At 51.6% G+C, this 20,971-nt stretch overlaps 1 protein-coding gene across 1 annotated transcript in view; it reads left to right on the forward strand.

The window, feature by feature from the left end:
- The window catches only part of LOC115138826 (A-kinase anchor protein 6-like), a 269,377-nt gene that overhangs the window by 193,822 nt on the left and 54,584 nt on the right, over positions 1-20,971 (forward strand). Inside the window, 2 exon segments of the mRNA XM_065025785.1 lie at positions 877-1,023; positions 18,356-18,571. Coding sequence (XP_064881857.1) covers positions 877-1,023; positions 18,356-18,571 — 363 coding nt within the window.

Genomic DNA, 20,971 nt, shown 5'->3' on the forward strand with positions numbered 1-20,971 from the left:
TCAGTGCTGTGCTGATAATGCTGTGACAGTGTAATGGATGACAGTCAGTGCTGTGTTCACCAGTGTAATGGATGACATAGTCAGTGCTGTGTTCACCAGTGTAATGGATGACATAGTCAGTGCTGTGTTCACCAGTGTAATGGATGACATAGTCAGTGCTGTGTAATGGATCATAGTCAGTGCTGTGTTCACCAGTGTAATGGATGACATAGTCAGTGTTAATGGATGACATAATGGATGACAGTCAGCTGTGTTCACCAGTGTAATGGATGACATAGTCAGTGTAATGGAGTGCTGTGTTCACCAGTGTAATGGTCATGTTCACCAGTGTAATGGATGACATCGTCAGTGCTGTGTTCACCAGTGTAATGGATGACATCGTCAGTGCTGTGTTCACCAGTGTAATGGATGACATAGTCAGTGCTGTGTTCACCAGTGTAATGGATGACATCGTCAGTGCTGTGTTCACCAGTGTAATGGATGACATAGTCAGTGCTGTGTTCACCAGTGTAATGGATGACATCGTCAGTGCTGTGTTCACCAGTGTAATGGATGACATAGTCAGTGCTGTGTTCACCAGTGTAATGGATGACATAGTCAGTGCTGTGTTCACCAGTGTAATGGATGACATGTCAGTGATGACTGTGTTCACCAGTGTAATAGTCAGTGCTGTGTTCAGTGCTGTGTTCACCAGTGTAATGGATGACATAGTCAGTGCTGTGTTCACCAGTGTAATGAATGACATTGTCAGTGCTGTGTTCACCAGTGTAATGGATGACATCGTCAGTGCTGTGTTCACCAGTGTAATGGATGACATAGTAGTCAATGCTGTGTTCACCAGTGTAATGGATGACACTTTCATGTGTCTGTCCCCAGGGGAACAGTGTGGAGATGAGGATGTGGCTCCCTAAGAAGACAGACCTCCTGGGCTGGGCCGAGAGCCTGCGGAGGAGCGGAGCACAGCTGCCCCCGGACTTCCACGAGCGAGTCAATGCCATGACACACAAATGGGACCAGCTACAGGTGAACACACACACACAGTTCCTCCATTGCACCTCTTCCTCTACTGTTAATGCACCAGATAAAGAAAAGAGTGAGATTGTTTTTATTTGTCAAAAGGTAGCCAAGTATGGGTCGAAGGTAGCGTTGGGCCAGTAACCGAAAGGTTGCTAGATCAAATCCCGGAGCTGACATTCTGCCCCTGAACAAGGCCGTCATTGTAAAGAAGAATTGGTTCTTAACTGATTTTCCTAGTTAAATAAAGGTTAAATAAATAAAAAATGAAAAAGGGGACAGAATGGGTCAACATGATGATATGACCTCTTTCTGCCTGCATAAATAAAACAGTTGATTTGCTTGACCACCCAGTCAGTTCTGTTTAGACTCCCATGCACAAATGCAGGTCAATATCCCACCTAGGAACCTGCTGCATTCCAAATGGCAGCCTATTTCCTATGTAGTACACTACCATAGGGCTCTGGTCAAAAGTAGTGCACTAAATAGGGAATAGGAAGCCATTTGGGACATTCCGTTCTCTTTCTTAGCAGGGAACCCTATGGAGATTTAGCTGGCTAGCAGGTCAATTGAATTGAGTAAATTAGGGTAAACCCTGGCTGCTACACCTCTGAAATGATGAACAGGTCTGGGGCTCCTTCTCCCACCCCCAAACCCTGTTATCTATGCAACACATACACAATACAAATCAGGCATCACCAAATGCAATACAGGAGGTGCCCTGCCTTGTATACCCCCCCACCATCCACCCCCCCTGTTTAGAGGGGGGCAGCTCATCTTTATACCCAAGATTGGATCTCAGCCAGGAAAGCAGGAGATGGTATCGGATCGGAGACGCCTGACTGCTCTAGTCTTGATGATCCTGTTAATGGTACGACATGGATGGCTTGTTGATCCTTATCAGACCGACTGGGGTTCAACTGTGCATTGCTCTTGTAGGCTAATTTTAGGTTAATCTCTGATCATCTAATCTCTAAACAAGAAAAATATGATTGACACTCTCAATTAGCAGGGCATGTTCCTGTTCTAGCACTGGTCTCAGCAGCCTCTCTCTCCTCCCATCCATGTCCTCTCTCTCTCCTCCCATCCATGTCCTCTCTCTCCTCCCATCCATGTCCGCTCTCTCTCCTCCCATCCATGTCCTCTCTCTTTCCTCCCATCCATGTCCTCTCTCTCTCCTCCCATCCATGTCCTCTCTCTCTCCTCCCATCCATGTCCCGTCCTCTCTCTCCTCCCATCCATGTCCTCTCTCTCCTCCCATCCATGTCCTCTCTCTCCTCCCATCCATGTCCTCTCTCTCTCCTCCCATCCATGTCCTCTCTCTCCTCCCATCCATGTCCTCTCTCTCTCCTCCCATCCATGTCCTCCTCCCTCATGTCCTCTCTCTCTCCTCCCATCCATGTCCCTCTCTCTCTCCTCCCATCCATGTCCTCTCTCCTCCCATCCATGTCCTCTCTCTCCTCCCATCCATGTCCCTCTCTCTCCTCCCATCCATGTCCCTCTCTCTCCTCCCATCCATGTCCTCTCTCTCCCTCCTCCCATCCATGTCCTCTCTCTCCTCCCATCCATGTCCTCTCTCTCCTCCCATCCATGTCCTCTCTCCTCTCCTCCCATCCATGTCCTCTCTCCTCCCATCCATGTCCCTCTCTCTCTCCCATCCATGTCCTCTCTCTCCTCCCATCCATGTCCTCTCTCTCCTCCCATCCATGTCCTCTCTCTCCTCCCCATCCATGTCCTCTCTCTCCTCCCATCCATGTCCTCTCTCTCCTCCCATCCATGTCCTCTCTCTCCTCCCATCCATGTCCTCTCTCTCTCCCCATCCATGTCCTCTCTCTCTCCTCCCATCCATGTCCTCTCTCTCTCCTCCCATCCATGTCCTCTCTCTCTCCTCCCATCCATGTCCTCTCTCTCCTCCCATCCATCCTCTCCTCCCATCTCTCTCCTCCCATCCATGTCCTCTCTCTCTCCTCCCATCCATGTCCTCTCTCTCTCCTCCCATCCATGTCCTCTCTCTCCTCCCATCCATGTCCTCTCTCTCTCCTCCCATCCATGTCCTCTCTCTCCTCCCATCCATGTCCCTCTCTCCTCCCATCCATGTCCTCTCTCCTCCCATCCATGTCCCTCTCTCTCCTCCCATCCATGTCCTCTCTCTTCTCCTCCCATCCATGTCCTCTCTCTCCTCCCATCCATGTCCTCTCTCTCCTCCCATCCATGTCCTCTCCCTCCTCCCACCCATGTCCTCTCTCCTCCCATCCATGTCCTCTCTCTCCTCCCATCCATGTCCTCTCTCTCCTCCCATCCATATCCTCTCTCTTTCCTCCCATCCATGTCCTCTCTCTCTCCCATCCATGTCCTCTCTCTCCTCCCATCCATGTCCTCTCTCTCCTCCCATCCATGTCCCTCTCTCTCCTCCCATCCATGTCCTCTCCTCTCCTCCTCCCATCCATGTCCTCTCTCTCTCCTCCCATCCATGTCCTCTCTCTCCTCCCATCCATGTCCTCTCTCTCTATCTCCTCCCATCCATGTCCTCTCTCCTCCTCCCATCCATGTCCTCTCTCTCCTCCCATCCCCTGTCCCATCCTCTCTCTCCTCCCATCCATGTCCTCTCTCTCCTCCCATCCATGTCCTCTCTCTCTCCTCCCATCCATGTCCTCTCTCTCTCCTCCCATCCATGTCCTCCCATCCATGTCCTCTCTCCTCCATCCATGTCCTCTCTCTCTCCTCCCCATCCATGTCATCTCTCTCCTCCCATCCATGTCCTCTCTCCTCCCATCCATGTCCTCCCTCTCTCTCCTCCCATCCATGTCCTCTCTCTCTCCTCCCATCCATGTCCTCTCTCTCCTCCCATCCATGTCCTCTCTCTCCTCCCATCCATGTCCTCTCTCTCTCCTCCCATCCATGTCCTCTCTCTCTCCTCCCATCCATGTCCTCTCTCTCCTCCCATCCATGTCCTCTCTCTCTCCTCCCATCCATGTCTCTCTCTCCTCCCATCCATGTCCATCTCTCTCTCTCCTCCTCCCATCCATGTCCTCTCTCTCCTCCCATCCATGTCCTCTCTCTCCTCCCATCCATGTCCTCCTCCCTCATGTCCTCTCTCCTCCCATCCATGTCCTCTCTCTCCTCCCATCCATGTCCTCTCTCTCCTCCCATCCATGTCCTCTCTCTCCTCCCATCCATGTCCTCTCTCTCCTCCCATCCATGTCCTCTCTCTCCTCCCATCCATGTCCCTCTCTCTCTCCTCCCATCCATGTCCTCTCTCTCCTCCCATCCATGTCCCTCTCTCTCCTCCCATCCATGTCCTCTCTCTCCTCCCATCCATGTCCTCTCTCTCCTCCCATCCATGTCCCATCCTCTCTCTCCTCCCATCCATGTCTCTCTTTCCTCCCATCCATGTCCTCTCTCTCCTCCCATCCATGTCCCTCTCTCTTTCCTCCCATCCTCTCTCTCTCTCCTCCCATCCATGTCCTCTCTCTCTCCTCCCATCCATGTCCTCTCTCCTCCCATCCATGTCTCTCTCCTCCCATCCATGTCTCTCTCCCATCCATGTCCTCTCCTCCCATCCATGTCCTCTCTCTCCTCCCATCCATGTCCTCTCCCTCCTCCCATCCATGTCCCTCTCTCTCCTCCCATCCATGTCCTCTCTCTCTCCTCCCATCCATGTCTCTCTCTCCTCCCATCCATGTCCTCTCTCTTTCCTCCCATCCATGTCCTCTCTCTCCTCCCATCCATGTCCTCTCTCTCCTCCCATCCATGTCCTCTCTCTCCTCCCATCCATGTCCTCTCTCTCCTCCCATCCATGTCCTCTCTCTCCTCCCATCCATGTCCTGTCTCTCCTCCCATCCATGTCCTCTCTCCCTCCCATCCATGTCCTCTCTCTCTCCTCCCATCCATGTCCCTCTCTCTCTCCTCCCATCCATCTCCTCCCATCCATGTCTCTCCTCCTCCCATCCATGTCTCTCTCTCTCCTCCCATCCATGTCCTCTCTCTCCTCCCATCCATGTCCTCTCTCTCCTCCCATCCATGTCCATGTCCTCTCTCTCCTCCCATCCATGTCCTCTCTCTCTCCTCCCATCCATGTCCTCTCTCCCATCATGTCCTCTCCTCCCATCCATGTCCTCTCTCTCCTCCCATCCATGTCCTCTCCTCCTCCCATCCATGTCTCTCTCTCTCCTCCCATCCATGTCTCTCTCTCTCCTCCCATCCATGTCCTCTCTCTCCTCCCATCCATGTCCTCTCTCCTCCCATCCTCCTCTCTCCTCCCATCCATGTCTCTCTCTCTCCTCCCATCCATGTCTCCTCCCATCCTCTCTCTCCTCCCATCCATGTCCCTCTCTCTCCTCCCCATCCATGTCCTCTCTCTCCTCCCATCCATGTCCTCTCTCTCTCCTCCCATCCATGTCCTCTCTCTCCTCCCATCCATGTCCTCTCTCTCCTCCCATCCATGTCCTCTCTCTCCTCCCATCCATGTCCTCTCTCTCCTCCCATCCATGTCCTCTCTCTCCTCCCATCCATGTCCTCTCTCTCCTCCCATCCATGTCCTCTCTCTCCTCCCATCCATGTCCTCTCTCTCCTCCCATCCATGTCCTCTCTCTCCTCCCATCCATGTCCTCTCTCTCCTCCCATCCATGTCCTCTCTCTCCTCCCATCCATGTCTCTCTCTCCTCCCATCCATGTCCTCTCTCTCCTCCCATCCATGTCCTCTCTCTCTCTCCTCCCATCCATGTCCTCTCTCTCCTCCCATCCATGTCCTCTCTCTCTCCTCCCATCCATGTCCTCTCTCTCTCCTCCCATCCATGTCCTCTCTCTCCTCCCATCCATGTCCTCTCTCTCCTCCCATCCATGTCCTCTCTCTCTCCTCCCATCCATGTCCTCTCTCTCTCCTCCCATCCATGTCCTCTCTCTCCTCCCATCCATGTCCTCTCTCTCCTCCCATCCATGTCCTCTCTCTCCTCCCATCCATGTCCTCTCTCCTCCCATCCATGTCCTCTCTCTCTCCTCCCATCCATGTCCTCTCTCTCCTCCCATCCATGTCCTCTCTCTCCTCCCATCCATCCTCTCCTCCCATCCATGTCCTCTCTCCTCCCATCCATGTCCTCTCTCTCTCCTCCCATCCATGTCCTCTCTCTCCTCCCATCCATGTCCTCTCTCTCTCCTCCCATCCATGTCCTCTCTCTCCTCCCATCCATGTCCTCCTCCCATCCATGTCCTCTCTCTCCTCCCATCCATGTCCTCTCTCTCTCCTCCCATCCATGTCCTCTCTCTCCTCCCATCCATGTCCTCTCTCTCCTCCCATCCATGTCCTCTCTCTCCTCCCATCCATGTCTCTCTCTCTCCATCCATCCATGTCTCTCTCTCCTCCCATCCATGTCCTCCCATCCATGTCCTCTCCTCCCATCCATGTCCTCTCTCTCCTCCCATCCATGTCCCTCTCTCTCCTCCCATCCATGTCCCTCTCTCTCTCTCCTCCCATCCATGTCCTCTCTCTCCTCCCATCCATGTCCTCTCTCTCCTCCCATCCATGTCTCTCTCTCCTCCCATCCATGTCCTCTCTCTCTCCTCCCATCCATGTCCTCTCTCTCCTCCCATCCATGTCCTCTCTCTCTCCTCCCATCCATGTCCTCTCTCTCCTCCCATCCATGTCCTCTCTCTCCTCCCATCCATGTCCTCTCTCTCCTCCCATCCATGTCCTCTCTCTCCTCCCATCCATGTCCCTCTCTCTCCTCCCATCCATGTCCTCTCTCTCTCCTCCCATTCATGTCCTCTCTCTCTCCCATCCATGTCCTCTCTCTCCTCCCATCCATGTCCTCTCCATGTCTCCTCCCATCCATGTCCTCCCTCCTCCTCCTCCCCATCCATGTCCTCCCATCCATGTCTCTCTCCTCCCATCCATGTCCCTCTCTCTCTCCTCCCATCCATGTCCATGTCTCTCTCCTCCCATCCATGTCTCTCTCTCTCCTCCCATCCATGTCTCTCTCTCCTCCCATCCATGTCCTCTCTCCTCCCATCCATGTCCTCTCTCTCTCCTCCCATCCATGTCCCTCTCTCTCCTCCCATCCATGTCCATGTCTCTCTCTCCTCCCATCCATGTCCATGTCCTCTCTCTCTCCTCCCATCCATGTCCTCTCTCTCCTCCCATCCATGTCCTCTCTCCTCTCTTCTCCTCCCATCCATGTCCTCTCTCTCATGTCCTCTCTTTCTCCTCCCATCCATGTCCTCTCTCTCCTCCCATCCATGTCCTCTCTCTCCTCCCATCCATGTCCTCTCTCTCTCCTCCCATCCATGTCCCTCTCTCTCCTCCCATCCATGTCCTCCCATCCTCTCTCTCCTCCCATCCATGTCCTCTCCTCCTCTCTCTCCTCCCATCCATGTCCTCTCTCTCCTCCCATCCATGTCTCTCTCTCCTCATCCATCCATGTCTCTCTCCTCCCATCCATGTCCTCTCTCTTTCCTCCCATCCATGTCCTCTCTCTCCTCCCATCCATGTCCTCTCTCTCCTCCCATCCATGTCCTCTCTCTCCTCCCATCCATGTCTCTCTCCTCCCATCCATGTCCTCTCTCTCCTCCCATCCATGTCCTCTCTCTTTCCTCCCATCCTCCCTCTCTCTCCCATCCATGTCTCTCTCTCCTCATCCTCTCTCCATCCATGTCCTCTTCTCTCCTCCCATCCATGTCCTCTCTCTTCCTCCCATCCATGTCCTCTCCCATCCATGTCCTCTCCTCCCATCCATGTCCTCTCTCTCCTCCCATCCATGTCCTCTCTCTCCTCCCATCCATGTCCTCTCTCTCTCCCATCCATGTCCTCTCTCTCTCCTCCCATCCATGTCCTCTCTCTCCTCCCATCCATGTCCCTCTCCCATCTCCTCTCCCATCCATGTCCTCTCTCTCCTCCCATCCATGTCCTCTTTCCTCCCATCCATGTCCTCCTCCCCATCCATGTCCTCTCTCTCTCCTCCCATCCATGTCTCTCTCCCATCCATGTCTCCTCCCATCCATGTCTCTCTCCTCTCCTCCCATCCATGTCCTCTCTCTCTCCTCCCATCCATGTCCTCTCTCCTCCCATCCTCTCCTCCCATCCATGTCCATCCTCTCTCTCCTCCCATCCATGTCCTCTCTCTCCTCCCATCCATGTCCTCTCTCTCCTCCCATCCATGTCCTCTCTCTCTCCTCCCATCCATGTCCTCTCTCTCTCTCCTCCCATCCATGTCCTCTCTCTCCTCCCATCCATGTCCTCTCTCTCCCATCCATGTCCTCTCTCTCCTCCCATCCATGTCCTCTCTCTCCTCCCATCCATGTCCTCTCTCTCCTCCCATCCATGTCCTCTCTCTTTCCTCCCATCCATGTCCGCTCTCTCTCCTCCCATCCATGTCCTCTCTCTTTCCTCCCATCCATGTCCTCTCTCTCCTCCCATCCATGTCCTCTCTCTCCTCCCCATCCATGTCCTCTCTCTCTCCTCCCATCCATCCCATCCCTCTCTCTCTCCTCCCATCCATGTCTCCTCTCTCCTCCCATCCATGTCCTCTCTCTCCTCCCATCCATGTCCTCTCTCTCCTCCCATCCATGTCCCTCCTCTCTCCTCCCATCCATGTCCTCTCTCTCTCCTCCCATCCATGTCCTCTCTCTCCTCCCATCCATGTCCTCTCTCTCCTCCCATCCATGTCCTCTCTCTCTCCTCCCATCCATGTCCTCTCTCTCTCCTCCCATCCATGTCCTCTCTCTCCTCCCATCCATGTCCTCTCTCTCCTCCCATCCATGTCCTCTCTCTCCTCCCATCCATGTCCCTCTCTCTCCTCCCATCCATGTCTCTCTCTCCTCCCATCCATGTCCTCCCATCCATGTCTCTCTCCCATCCATGTCCCATCCATGTCCTCTCTCCTCCCATCCATGTCCTCTCTCTCTCCTCCCATCCATGTCCTCTCTCCTCCCATCCATGTCCCTCTCTCTCCTCCCATCCATGTCCCTCTCTCTCCTCCCATCCATGTCCTCTCTCTCTCCTCCCATCCATGTCCTCCCATCCATGTCCTCTCTCTCCTCCCATCCATGTCCTCTCTCTCTCTCCTCCCATCCATGTCCTCTCTCTCCTCCCATCCATGTCCTCTCTCTCCTCCCATCCATGTCCTCTCTCTCCTCCCATCCATGTCCTCTCTCTCCTCCCATCCATGTCCTCTCTCTCCTCCCATCCATGTCCTCTCTCTCCTCCCATCCATGTCCTCTCTCTCCTCCCATCCATGTCCTCTCTCTCCTCCCATCCATGTCCTCTCTCTCTCCTCCCATCCATGTCCTCTCTCTCTCCTCCCATCCATGTCCTCTCTCTCCTCCCATCCATGTCCTCTCTCTCCTCCCATCCATGTCCTCTCTCCTCCCATCCATGTCCTCTCTCTCCTCCCATCCATGTCCTCTCTCTCTCCTCCCATCCATGTCCTCTCTCTCTCCTCCCATCCATGTCCTCTCTCTCCTCCCATCCATGTCCTCTCTCTCCTCCCATCCATGTCCTCTCTCTCCTCCCATCCATGTCCTCTCTCTCCTCCATCCATGTCTCTCTCTCTCCCATCCATGTCTCTCTCTCCTCCCATCCATGTCCTCTCTCTCTCCTCCCATCCATGTCTCTCTCTCCCATCCATGTCCTCTCTCTCCTCCCATCCATGTCCTCTCTCTCCTCCTCCCATCCATGTCCTCTCTCTCCTCCCATCCATGTCCCATCCTCTCTCTCCTCCCATCCATGTCCTCTCTTCTCCTCCCATCCATCTCTCCTCCTCCCATCCATGTCCTCTCTCTCCTCCCATCCATGTCCTCTCTCTCTCCTCCCATCCATGTCCTCTCTCTCCTCCCATCCATGTCCTCTCTCTCCTCCCATCCATGTCCTCTCTCTCTCCTCCCATCCATGTCCTCTCTCTCTCCTCCCATCCATGGTCTCTCTCTCTCCTCCCATCCATGTCTCTCTCTCTCTCCTCCCATCCATGTCCTCTCTCTCCTCCCATCCATGTCCTCATCCTCTCTCTCCCCATCCATGTCCTCTCTCTCCTCCCATCCATGTCCTCTCTCTCCTCCCATCCATGTCCTCTCTCTCCTCCCATCCATGTCCTCCCATCCATGTCTCCTCTCCCATCCATGTCCTCCCTCCTCTCCTCCCATCCATGTCCTCTCTCTCCTCCCATCCATGTCCTCTCTCTCCTCCCATCCATGTCCTCTCTCTCCTCCCATCCATGTCCTCTCTCTCCTCCCATCCATGTCCTCTCTCTCCTCCCATCCATGTCCTCTCTCTCCTCCCATCCATGTCCTCTCTCTCCTCCCATCCATGTCCTCTCTCTCCCTCCCTCCCATCCATGTCTCTCCTCTCTCTCTCCTCCCATCCATGTCCTCTCTCTCCTCCCATCCATGTCCTCTCTCTCCTCCCATCCATGTCCTCTCTCTTTCCTCCCATCCATGTCTCTCTCTCTCCTCCCATCCATGTCTCTCTCTCTCCTCCCATCCATGTCCTCTCTCTCTCCTCCCATCCATGTCCTCTCTCTCCTCCCATCCATGTCCTCTCTCTCCTCCCATCCATGTCTCTCTCTCCCATCCATGTCCTCTCTCTCCTCCCATCCATGTCCCATCCATCCTCCCATCCATGTCCTCTCTCCTCCCATCCATGTCATCCCATCCTCTCTCTCCTCCCATCCATGTCCTCTCTCTCCTCCCATCCATGTCTCTCTCTCCTCCCATCCATGTCCTCTCTCTCTCCTCCCATCCATGTCCTCTCTCTCCTCCCATCCATGTCCTCCCATCCATGTCTCCTCCCATCCATGTCCCTCTCTCTCCTCCCATCCATGTCCTCTCTCTCTCCTCCCATCCATGTCCTCCCATCCATCCATGTCCTCTCTCTCCTCCCATCCATGTCTCTCTCTCCTCCCATCCATGTCCTCTCTCTCCTCCCATCCATGTCTCTCCTCCCATCCATGTCTCTCTCCTCCCATCCATGTCCTCTCTCTCCTCCCATCCATGTCCTCTCTCTCCTCCCATCCATGTCCTCTCTCCTCCCATCCATGTCCTCTCTCTCTCCTCCCATCCATGTCCCTCTCTCCTCCCATCCCTCCCTCCTCCATCCATGTCCTCTCTCTCCCTCCCATCCATGTCTCCTCCCATCCATGTCCTCTCTCTCCTCCCATCCATGTCCCTCTCTCTCCTCCCATCCATGTCCTCTCCTCCCATCCATGTCCTCTCTCTCTCCTCCCATCCATGTCCTCTCTCTCCTCCCATCCATGTCCTCTCTCTCCTCCCATCCATGTCCTCCCTCTCTCTCCTCCCATCCATGTCCTCTCTCTCCTCCCATCCATGTCCTCTCTCTCCTCCCATCCATGTCCTCTCTCTCTCCTCCCATCCATGTCCTCTCTCTCCTCCCATCCATGTCCTCTCTCCTCCCATCCATGTCCTCCCATCCATGTCCTCTCTCTCCTCCTCTCCCTCCCATCCATGTCCTCTCTCTCCTCCCATCCATGTCCTCTCTCTCCTCCTCCCATCCTCCCATCCTCCTCTCTCTCTCCCATCCATGTCCTCTCTCTCCTCCCATCCATGTCTCTCTCTCTCCTCCCATCCATGTCCTCTCTCTCTCCTCCCATCCATGTCCTCTCTCTCTCCTCCCATCCATGTCCCTCTCTCTCCTCCCATCCATGTCCTCTCTCTCCTCCCATCCATGTCCTCTCTCTCTCCTCCCATCCATGTCCTCTCTCTCCTCCCATCCATGTCTCTCTCTCCCATCCATGTCTCCTCCCATCCATGTCCTCTCTCTCCTCCCATCCATGTCCTCTCTCTCCTCCCATCCATGTCCTCTCTCTCCTCCCATCCATGTCTCTCTCTCCTCCCATCCATGTCCTCTCTCTCTCCTCCCATCCATGTCCCTCTCTCTCTCCTCCCATCCATGTCCTCTCTCTCCCATCCATGTCCTCTCTCCTCCCATCCATGTCCTCTCTCTCCTCCCATCCATGTCCCATCATGTCTCTCCTCCCATCCATGTCTCTCTCTCTCCTCCCATCCATGTCCTCCCATCTCTCTCTCTCCTCCCATCCTCTCCTCCCATCCATGTCCCATCCATGTCCTCTCTCTCCTCCCATCCATGTCTCTCTCTCCTCCCATCCATGTCCTCTCTCTCCTCCCATCCATGTCCTCTCATCCATGTCTCTCTCCTCCCATCCATGTCTCTCTCTCCCATCCATCTCTCTCCTCCCATCCATGTCCTCTCTCTCCTCCCATCCATGTCCTCTCTCTCTCCTCCCATCCATGTCCTCTCTCTCCCATCCATGTCCCTCCCATCCATCTCTCCTCCCATCCATGTCCTCTCTCTCCTCCCATCCATGTCCTCTCTCTCCTCCCATCCATGTCCTCTCTCTCCTCCCATCCATGTCCTCTCTCTCCTCCCATCCATGTCTCTCTCTCTCCTCCCATCCATGTCCCTCCCATCCATGTCTCTCTCTCCTCCCATCCATGTCCTCTCTCTCCTCCCATCCATGTCCTCTCTCTTCTCCCATCCATGTCCTCTCTCTCCTCCCATCCATGTCCTCTCTCTCTCCTCCCATCCATGTCCTCTCTCTCTCCTCCCATCCATGTCTCTCTCTCTCCTCCCATCCATGTCCCTCCCATCTCTCCTCCCATCCATGTCTCTCTCTCTCTCCCATCCATGTCTCTCTCTCTCCTCCCATCCATGTCCTCTCTCTCCTCCCATCCATCCATGTCCTCCCTCATGTCTCTCTCCTCCCATCCATGTCCTCTCTCTCTCCTCCCATCCATGTCCTCTCTCTCTCCTCCCATCCATGTCCTCTCTCTCTCCTCCCATCCATGTCCTCCTCCCATCCCTCTCTCCTCCCATCCATGTCCTCTCTCTCCTCCCATCCATGTCCTCTCTCTCTCCTCCCATCCATGTCCTCTCTCTCTCCTCCCATCCATGTCCTCTCTCTCCTCCCATCCATGGTCCCTCTCTCTCCTCCCATCCATGTCTCTCTCTCTCCTCCCATCCATGTCCTCTCTCTCTCCTCCATCCATGTCCTCTCTCTCCTCCCATCCATGTCCTCTCTCTCTCCTCCCATCCATGTCCTCTCTCCTCCCATCCATGTCCTCTCTCTCCTCCCATCCATGTCCTCTCTCTCCTCCCATCCATGTCCTCTCTCTCCTCCCATCCATGTCCTCTCTCTCCCATCCATGTCCTCTCTCCTCATGTCTCTCTCCTCCCATCCATGTCCTCTCTCTCTTTCCTCATCCATGTCCCCTCTCTCCTCCCATCCATATGTCCCTCTCTCTCTCTCTCCCCATCCATGTCCTCTCTCTCTCTCCTCCCATCCATCTCTCTCCTCCCATCCATGTCTCTCTCTCTCCTCTCTCCCCATCCATGTCCTCTCTCCCATCCATGTCTCCTCCATCCATGTCCTCTCTCTCTCCTCCCATCCATGTCCCCTCTCTCTCCTCCCATCCATGCCCTCTCTCTCTCTCCTCCCATCCATGTCCTCTCTCTCCTCCCATCCATGCCCTCTCTCTCTCCATCCATCTCTCTCTCTCTCTCCCATCCATGTCCTCTCTCTTCTCCTCCCATCCATGTCCTCTCTCTCTCTCCTCTCATCCATGTCCTCTCTCTCTCCTCCCATCCATGCCCTCTCTCCCATCTCTCTCTCTCCATCCCATCCATGTCCTCCCATCCATGCCCTCTCTCTTTCTCCTCCATCCATGCCTCTCTCTCTCTCCTCCCATCCATGCCCTCTCTCTCTCCTCCCATCCATGCCCTCTCTCTCCTCTCATCCATGTCCTCTCTCTCTCCTCCCATCCATGTCCTCTCTCTCTCCTCTCATCCATGCCCTCTCTCTCTCCTCCATCCATGCCCTCTCTCTCTCTCCTCTCATCCATGCCCTCTCTCTCCTCTCATCCATGCCCTCTCTCTCCTCTCATCCATGCCCTCTCTCTCTCTCCTCCCATCCATGCCCTCTCTCTCTCTCCTCTCATCCATGCCCTCTCTCTCCTCTCATCCATGCCCTCTCTCTCTCTCTCTCCTCTCATCCATGCCCTCTCTCTCTTTCTCCTCTCATCCATGCCCTCTATATCTCTCCTCCCATCCATGCCCTCTCTCTCTCCTCTCATCCATGCCCTCTCTCTCTCTCTCCTCTCATCCATGCCTCTCTCTCTTTCCTCCCATCCATGCCCTCTCTCTTTCCTCTCATCCATGCCCTCTCTCTCTCCTCTCATCCATGCCCTCTCTATCTCTCCTCTCATCCATGCCCTCTCTCTCTCCTTCCATCCATGTACTCTCTCTCCCTGGGATTGACATGCTCAGATGTTACAAGGTCTATTTTCAAGATGCCAACAATGCAAACAAACATACCTGGTGTTTACTCTCTGAGTATTCACTGCATATGTAACATTAACACAAGTACATGGACCTGTAATGATGCATACGCTCCCCTGAAAGAAGTTAGTGTGTCTGTATGTGTGTGTGTTTTTGTCTGTGTGTGTGGGGGCGTTGGATTCAGGTAGACTGTACATATTATTATCCATACAGTAGCTAAATAGATGCTGTCTGGAAATTCAGCAAAAAGCAAACAAGTTCTCTTTTCCACCACATCAATCAGCGGTGAATAAATGCTCTCGTTTTCACCAAATGAATGCCCTCTCTGTTTCCATCCATGTTCTGTTTAGTGAAAGAATATTGGTCTTGGGATTGGTGGATGCTGTCAGATGTTACAAGGCATCAAGATGCCAACAATGCAAACAAACATACCTGGTGTTGAGTGGCATCTGAGTGGCAAATCAAATCAAATCAAATATTCACTGCAGATGTTAATGCGAGTGTGAAATGTAACTAATAATTCCAAAACTACTGTCTTATACAAGTACATGGAATATGTAATGATGCATATGAATGAGTGATGGTACAGAGCAGTTACAGTGTGTCTGTATGTGTGTGTGTTTTTGTCTGTGTGTGGGTGGCATTGGATTCAGGATAGACTGTACATATTAAAGTGGCATGACAGTATGCTAAATAGATGCTGTCTGGAAATATCATATGAGATGAATAGTGTGGTCTCTTTTCCACCACATCAATCAGCGGTGAATAAAGTGCTGATACGTTTCACCAAATGAATGTGTGACGTTTGAACAAATGTTCTGTTTAGTGAAAGAATATTTCTTTGGTCTGTGGTGAGTGGCATCGGGTGGATAGCTGTGGTGAGTGGCATCGGGCGGATAGCTGTGGTGAGTGGCATCGGGCGGATAGCTGTGGTGAGTGGCATCTGGGTGGGATAGCTGTGGTGAGTGGCATTTGGCTGTGGTGAGTGGCATCGGGTGGATAGCTGTGGTGAGTGGCATCGGGCGGATAGCTGTGGTGAGTGGCATCGGGTGGATAGCTGTGGTGATAGCTGTGGCAGTGGCGGATAGCTGTGGTGAGTGGCATCGGGCGGATAGCTGTGGTGAGTGGCATCGGGCGGATAGCTGTGGTGAGTGGCATCGGGCGGATAGCTGTGGTGTGGCATCGGGCGGATAGCTGTGGTGAGTGGCATCGGGCGGATAGCTGTGGTGAGTGGCATCGGGCGGATAGCTGTGGTGAGTGGCATCGGGCGGATAGCTGTGGTGAGTGGCATCGGGTGGATAGCTGTGGTGAGTGGCATCGGGTGGATAGCTGTGGTGAGTGGCATCGGGCGGATAGCTGTGGTGAGTGGCATCGGGTGGATATCGGGTCGAGAAGCTGTGGTGTGGCATCGGGTGGATAGCTGTGGTGTGGCATTCGGGTGGATAGCTGTGGTGAGTGGCATCGGGTGGATAGCTGTGGTGAGTGGCATCGGGCGGATAGCTGTGGTGTGGTGGCATCGTCGGGTGGATAGCTGTGGGTCGTGTCGGGTGGATAGCTGTGGTGAGTGGCATCGGGTGGATAGCTGTAGTGAGTGGCATCGGGTGGATAGCTGTGGTGAGTGGCATCGGGTGGATAGCTGTGGTGTGGCATCGGGTGGATAGCTGTGGTGTGGCATCGGGTGGATAGCTGTGGTGAGTGGCATCGGGTGGATAGCTGTGGTGTGGCATCGGGTGGATAGCTGTGGTGAGTGGCATCGGGTGGATAGCTGTGGTGTCGTGTCGGGTGGATAGCTGTGGTGAGTGGCATCGGGTGGATAGCTGTGGTGTCGTGTCGGGTGGATAGCTGTGGTGAGTGGCATCGGGTGGATAGCTGTGGTGTGGCATCGGGTGGATAGCTGTGGTGTGGCATCGGGTGGATAGCTGTGGTGTGGCATCGGGTGGATAGCTGTGGTGAGTGGCATCGGGTGGATAGCTGTGGTGTGGCATCGGGTGGATAGCTGTGGTGTGGCATCGGGTGGATAGCTGTGGTGTCGTGTCGGGTGGATAACTGTGGTGAGTGGCATCTGGTGGATAGCTGTGGTGTGGCATCGGGTGGATAGCTGTGGTGTGGCATCGGGTGGATAGCTGTGGTGTGGCGTCGGGTGGATAGCTGTGGTGTGGCATCGGGTGGATAGCTGTGGTGTGGCGTCGGGTGGATAGCTGGAATGGAATGACAGTGGTGCGGAGAGTTTAATCTGGGAATTTCTGCTCCCTGCACTGCACATTACGCCGTCTCAACCCTATCAAGTCAAGCATTGGCATCTGCTGTTCTGACACAAATGATGAATTAAATGTCCTCTGTCATATATATTTATAAAGACATTGTCTGATGTGTTCTGCTTATGAACAATGTATGATGGCAAACTGTTCCAGAACTAAATAAAGTGGCAATACATTCGTTTTTTTGTATCCCTGACCCTCCAAGGGCATTTGGTTTGGTTTCCTCTCTCTCTCTCTCTCTGTCTCTCTCTCTCTCTGTCTCTCTGTGTCTGTCTCTCTGTCTCTGTCTCTCTATCATGCTGAATCGTTCTGTTCGTCACTGGGCAAAAACAATGGCTATATCTGGAGTCCACTGAGTTCTTTCAAATTATCATTATTCAAATGAGGAGAGAAGAGGAGACAGACAGAGGGAACAGAGAATGAGAGAGCGAATGAGTAGGGAACGATATTTTGTTATTAAGGGAGGGAACATATTTTAAGTTCTTTGCTGGTAGACACAGACTTCACTAAGTCACCAAAGGACACTTATGGGGTTTTGTGGAGCAGATTATCAAAGTAGAATGCTAGTGGAATCAACACAGAAATTCCCAGACAGTGGAATTGTTTATGGATATGCATGACTCATATCATCTTATTGACAATATCTGAAAGCTACGAGTTCTGTCCTGTTTCTTCCAACTATAATATCAAGTGCGAATGTGTTTCTTTTTGGTTTCATTTACTCTTCGCATACGGTGGTCAAACATTTCAGGAAAGGCTATCCAAACACCTTTTTCTCACAGTGACTCTAAAACATGCAAGTCAGCCCAATCCAGTAATTAAGATTTCGTTTGACATTAACACTTCTACTAACACGTTCTCTGACTGCAGCACAGGTGTGTTAACTAATAAAGAAGGAGCCATAATGGAGGATCAACACAGTGTTTAATTGATGCAGCCAGCGATCTAGCCCAAAAATGGCCACTGACTCACTCACACATAATCACATCTGTTTCCATTACAGATTCTTGTAAAACATCCACCACACAGCAGCGACACAAAGAACTGACAATTACACCAACCAGTGTGTGTATTAATTGGATAATGGAGTGTTTTGCCACTCCACAATTGGCCTCCTCTGCGTACAGAGTTCAATCCCACAAAGTGTGTGTGTGTGCTTGTGTGTGTGTGTGTCTCACACTTTGGCTCCAAAAGTAGCTGTACGCAGCGTGGTGCTGTTTACTCTTCTATAGAAGGAGGGAAAATTGCTCAGCGGAGTCCTATTTGGGAAATCATTGGGGGGTATATGTGCTTCTGATTGTTTGTTACTCAACAAACACTTAGATGTTTTCCTGTAAATTGTGTTATTTCTTTCTGAGTGATTCTCTGAACGGCAATGCTGAATATTCAGATGTACAACTGTCTAGGTATTCCCCTTTCTCTTTCTATATGCAGTACGGCAAATACATTCACAATTAGCTTTCTTTAGAATGTACCAATACAAATGAGGGTTGTATCAGCAGTGTTTGAGACTTAATAGTAACAACATATTCACATTTATTCGGTTGTTGAAATAGGCGACTTGATGAGCTTTTTTGCTAGAATGTCCACATTGCCAAGGGGGAAGTATGTATCAAGCAGAGAGCTATCAGATCCCAATAATGTTGTAATATTTTTCCCACCTGCTGTCAGTAAATTCATCATACAGTATATGTAAATCAACAGTATTCTGTCTCTAACATGATTGTCCTCTTGTTCCCTGGTCTCTAATCTTGCCTCCTTGATCCTCTCTTTTTGGTCTCCTCAGAAGATTCTGGGAGAGTCGGTGGGGAGCACCAGTCGGTCCCAGGAGCCTCGCTCTGCCCTGTCCCCCCACACCAGCAGCCTGCTGGGCCAGCTGGAAAGCAGGATCAAGGATCTGAAGGTGTGGCTGAGAGACACCGAGCTCTACATCTTCAACTCCTGTCTGAGACCGGACACAGAGCAGGACCTGCAGGTTTCCACCCAGCTGCAGCACTTCCAGGTAGAGACTGGCCACTGCACGTACGCACACACAAACCCACATCCAGAGTAGATGAAGGCCCCCCGGGCATAACACTGTCATAACACTACTACTGAGCTGGTTCTAACTGTCACCTGCTCTGGGCTCTAGGGACAGCTAGAGAGACACTGACTACTGGGCAGAAAGACCGAATGGGAAATGATACAGATATCAGGTTATCAAATAAAAAAGTATGAAATAATATCAAATATGTCTTTGAGTGTCTGGGTTTTACTTCAAGTACAGTAATACTGTATATGTAATTAAATTAATAGTGGAGAAAAGAAAGCTGTTTTAAAGCTAGTAAATCTGTACGAAACTATTATTTGACTTTAAAAAGCTGGAGGAATGACACAGGATATTAATCAGACCAAGTCAAAACACAGCTAGTAGAGTTAATTGCCTTTATCCCGCTGACTGACTTTGACCGTTAGAGAGAAGGACCTTTAAATATATACAGAGTTGACGCTGAGAGAAATAACTCTATATAAAAATAATACTTTTCTTTTGATAAGATGTGACTCTGCACAGAGGGTAAGAATTGGTTTCTTGGGAAAAAGCCAGGGGGAAATGATTATAAATATTGATAACTGCAATTCTAATGGACAGAAGATCCATGGCACTAAATAGAAAAAGCACATCAAATATTAAATAAATAAAAAATAGGTGCGTTTAATGATCATCTATCTGTTTTGTCAGTTCTGCTATAAATGGATTCAATATCCAGACTTGTCCCCATTACAGTTGGGCTGAACACAGCCTATCAGGAGACAGAACTCAGTCAGTCATTCAGTCAGGTATATACTGGTCAGTTCTGTAGTTCTTTAGACTAGACTACTCTAGACCCACTGGAAGGACCCCAGTCACATCCACTTTATATCCTTCTCCTTGAAAAGAGAGGGAAACCTGGCAGGATAATGAAGAGGACACAGCAGCGAATATCTTATGAATAACACCCATTCATCCACACTAATGTGAGAAAGCAAACACATAACCTCAACGTGATTATAATACTATCAATAAGGGCATTTCTCATTAGTCAAACAGTCAATGTAATGGCGGCTATTCAGACTCGTCAGGTATCAGATGTATGATGAAGAATGAAAGCGTTGGGCAGGTTTAGTCCGGCTAGTCAGCCGGGTTTCTGTGTGTGTCACCTGTCTGCTCCCCATTAACGCCTGATGAGGAAGGTTTGACGTGAAGTTCCGTACTCAGACAGCCCCACTGTTAGCACTTGGTAAAGAACAGAAGTATCTTACTCCTTATCATGGAGAAAATATTGATATTATATCTCGGTTGTCACATTTTATTAGCTGGATGCCAGCCAGCCGGCCACAGCCTAGCCGTTGTATCAGCTCAGAGCAGGGGCTGGGCTGTAGGGAGATGGTCAGTCACAGAGGAGAGGTGGAGGGGGCAGATGAACCCAGACCAGGTGGGGAGATGAGAAGAGATTGGGCCTGACCCCCCAGGAGAGGCCTCGGACCCATGTTGGCTTCTAGATCAAAAAACAAAGTAGAAACTGACATAAGAGCTGATATCTCTAAATCTATGCTGGCATCTCACTGCTCTCAGAGGTTGGAGGAGATAGGGGGAGATCACTGCAGTCTGTCCAACAGAGAAAACCCCCACTTTGAACAAGTCAGTAATCCATTTCTCTAGTAGAAAAAGACTAAAAATAGAAATGAGGTTCTGGTGAGATTTAATAAATGGGATGGTTTGATTCTTGCTGCGCGGGCCAAAGTTTGACCTCAATGAAAATGGGGCTTCTTACGGGGAGAGATTAAAATGAATTAGATATCTTTGGTTGAGATGGTAGGAGGAAGGAATTCAATGTGATCAAGTATGCGGGAGGAGATAATTGTGGAATAGAACATTCTACATCTTCCTCAGTGACATATTATCAATGTAATCCTTTTTAAAGCATTTTATGAGGGAGGATGTTTGGTTTGTAGGCAAAATACAAATTCCATAAAGCCAGAGCTTGGCATGTAATATGTGAGAATATTTCCTAACTGACAGGAAATATTTAACCTTCAAAAGGAAGAAGTAATATGGTTAAGAGACAGACAGTGGTGGGAGAAAGGTATTATAAAATGGAAGATGTGAAGTATGCAGCAGTGCACACACACACACACACACACACACACACACACACACACACACACACACACACACACACACACACACACACACACACACACAGAGCAGTCCAGACACAATAGAGCCTCATTTTAAATGTAGCCCCCCCTCTAGGAAGTCTGGGATACCATATCTGAAAAACCTTTCAATTCAATTAAACAGGGGTTATAATAACATTATGAAGACCTCTTCTACTGGTTTCTCATTAATGCTGCTGTCTGTATACTAACAGTGGAATGGAAG

This window comes from Oncorhynchus nerka, linkage group LG12, assembly GCF_034236695.1.
Source record: "Oncorhynchus nerka isolate Pitt River linkage group LG12, Oner_Uvic_2.0, whole genome shotgun sequence".
Lineage (NCBI taxonomy): Eukaryota > Metazoa > Chordata > Actinopteri > Salmoniformes > Salmonidae > Oncorhynchus > Oncorhynchus nerka.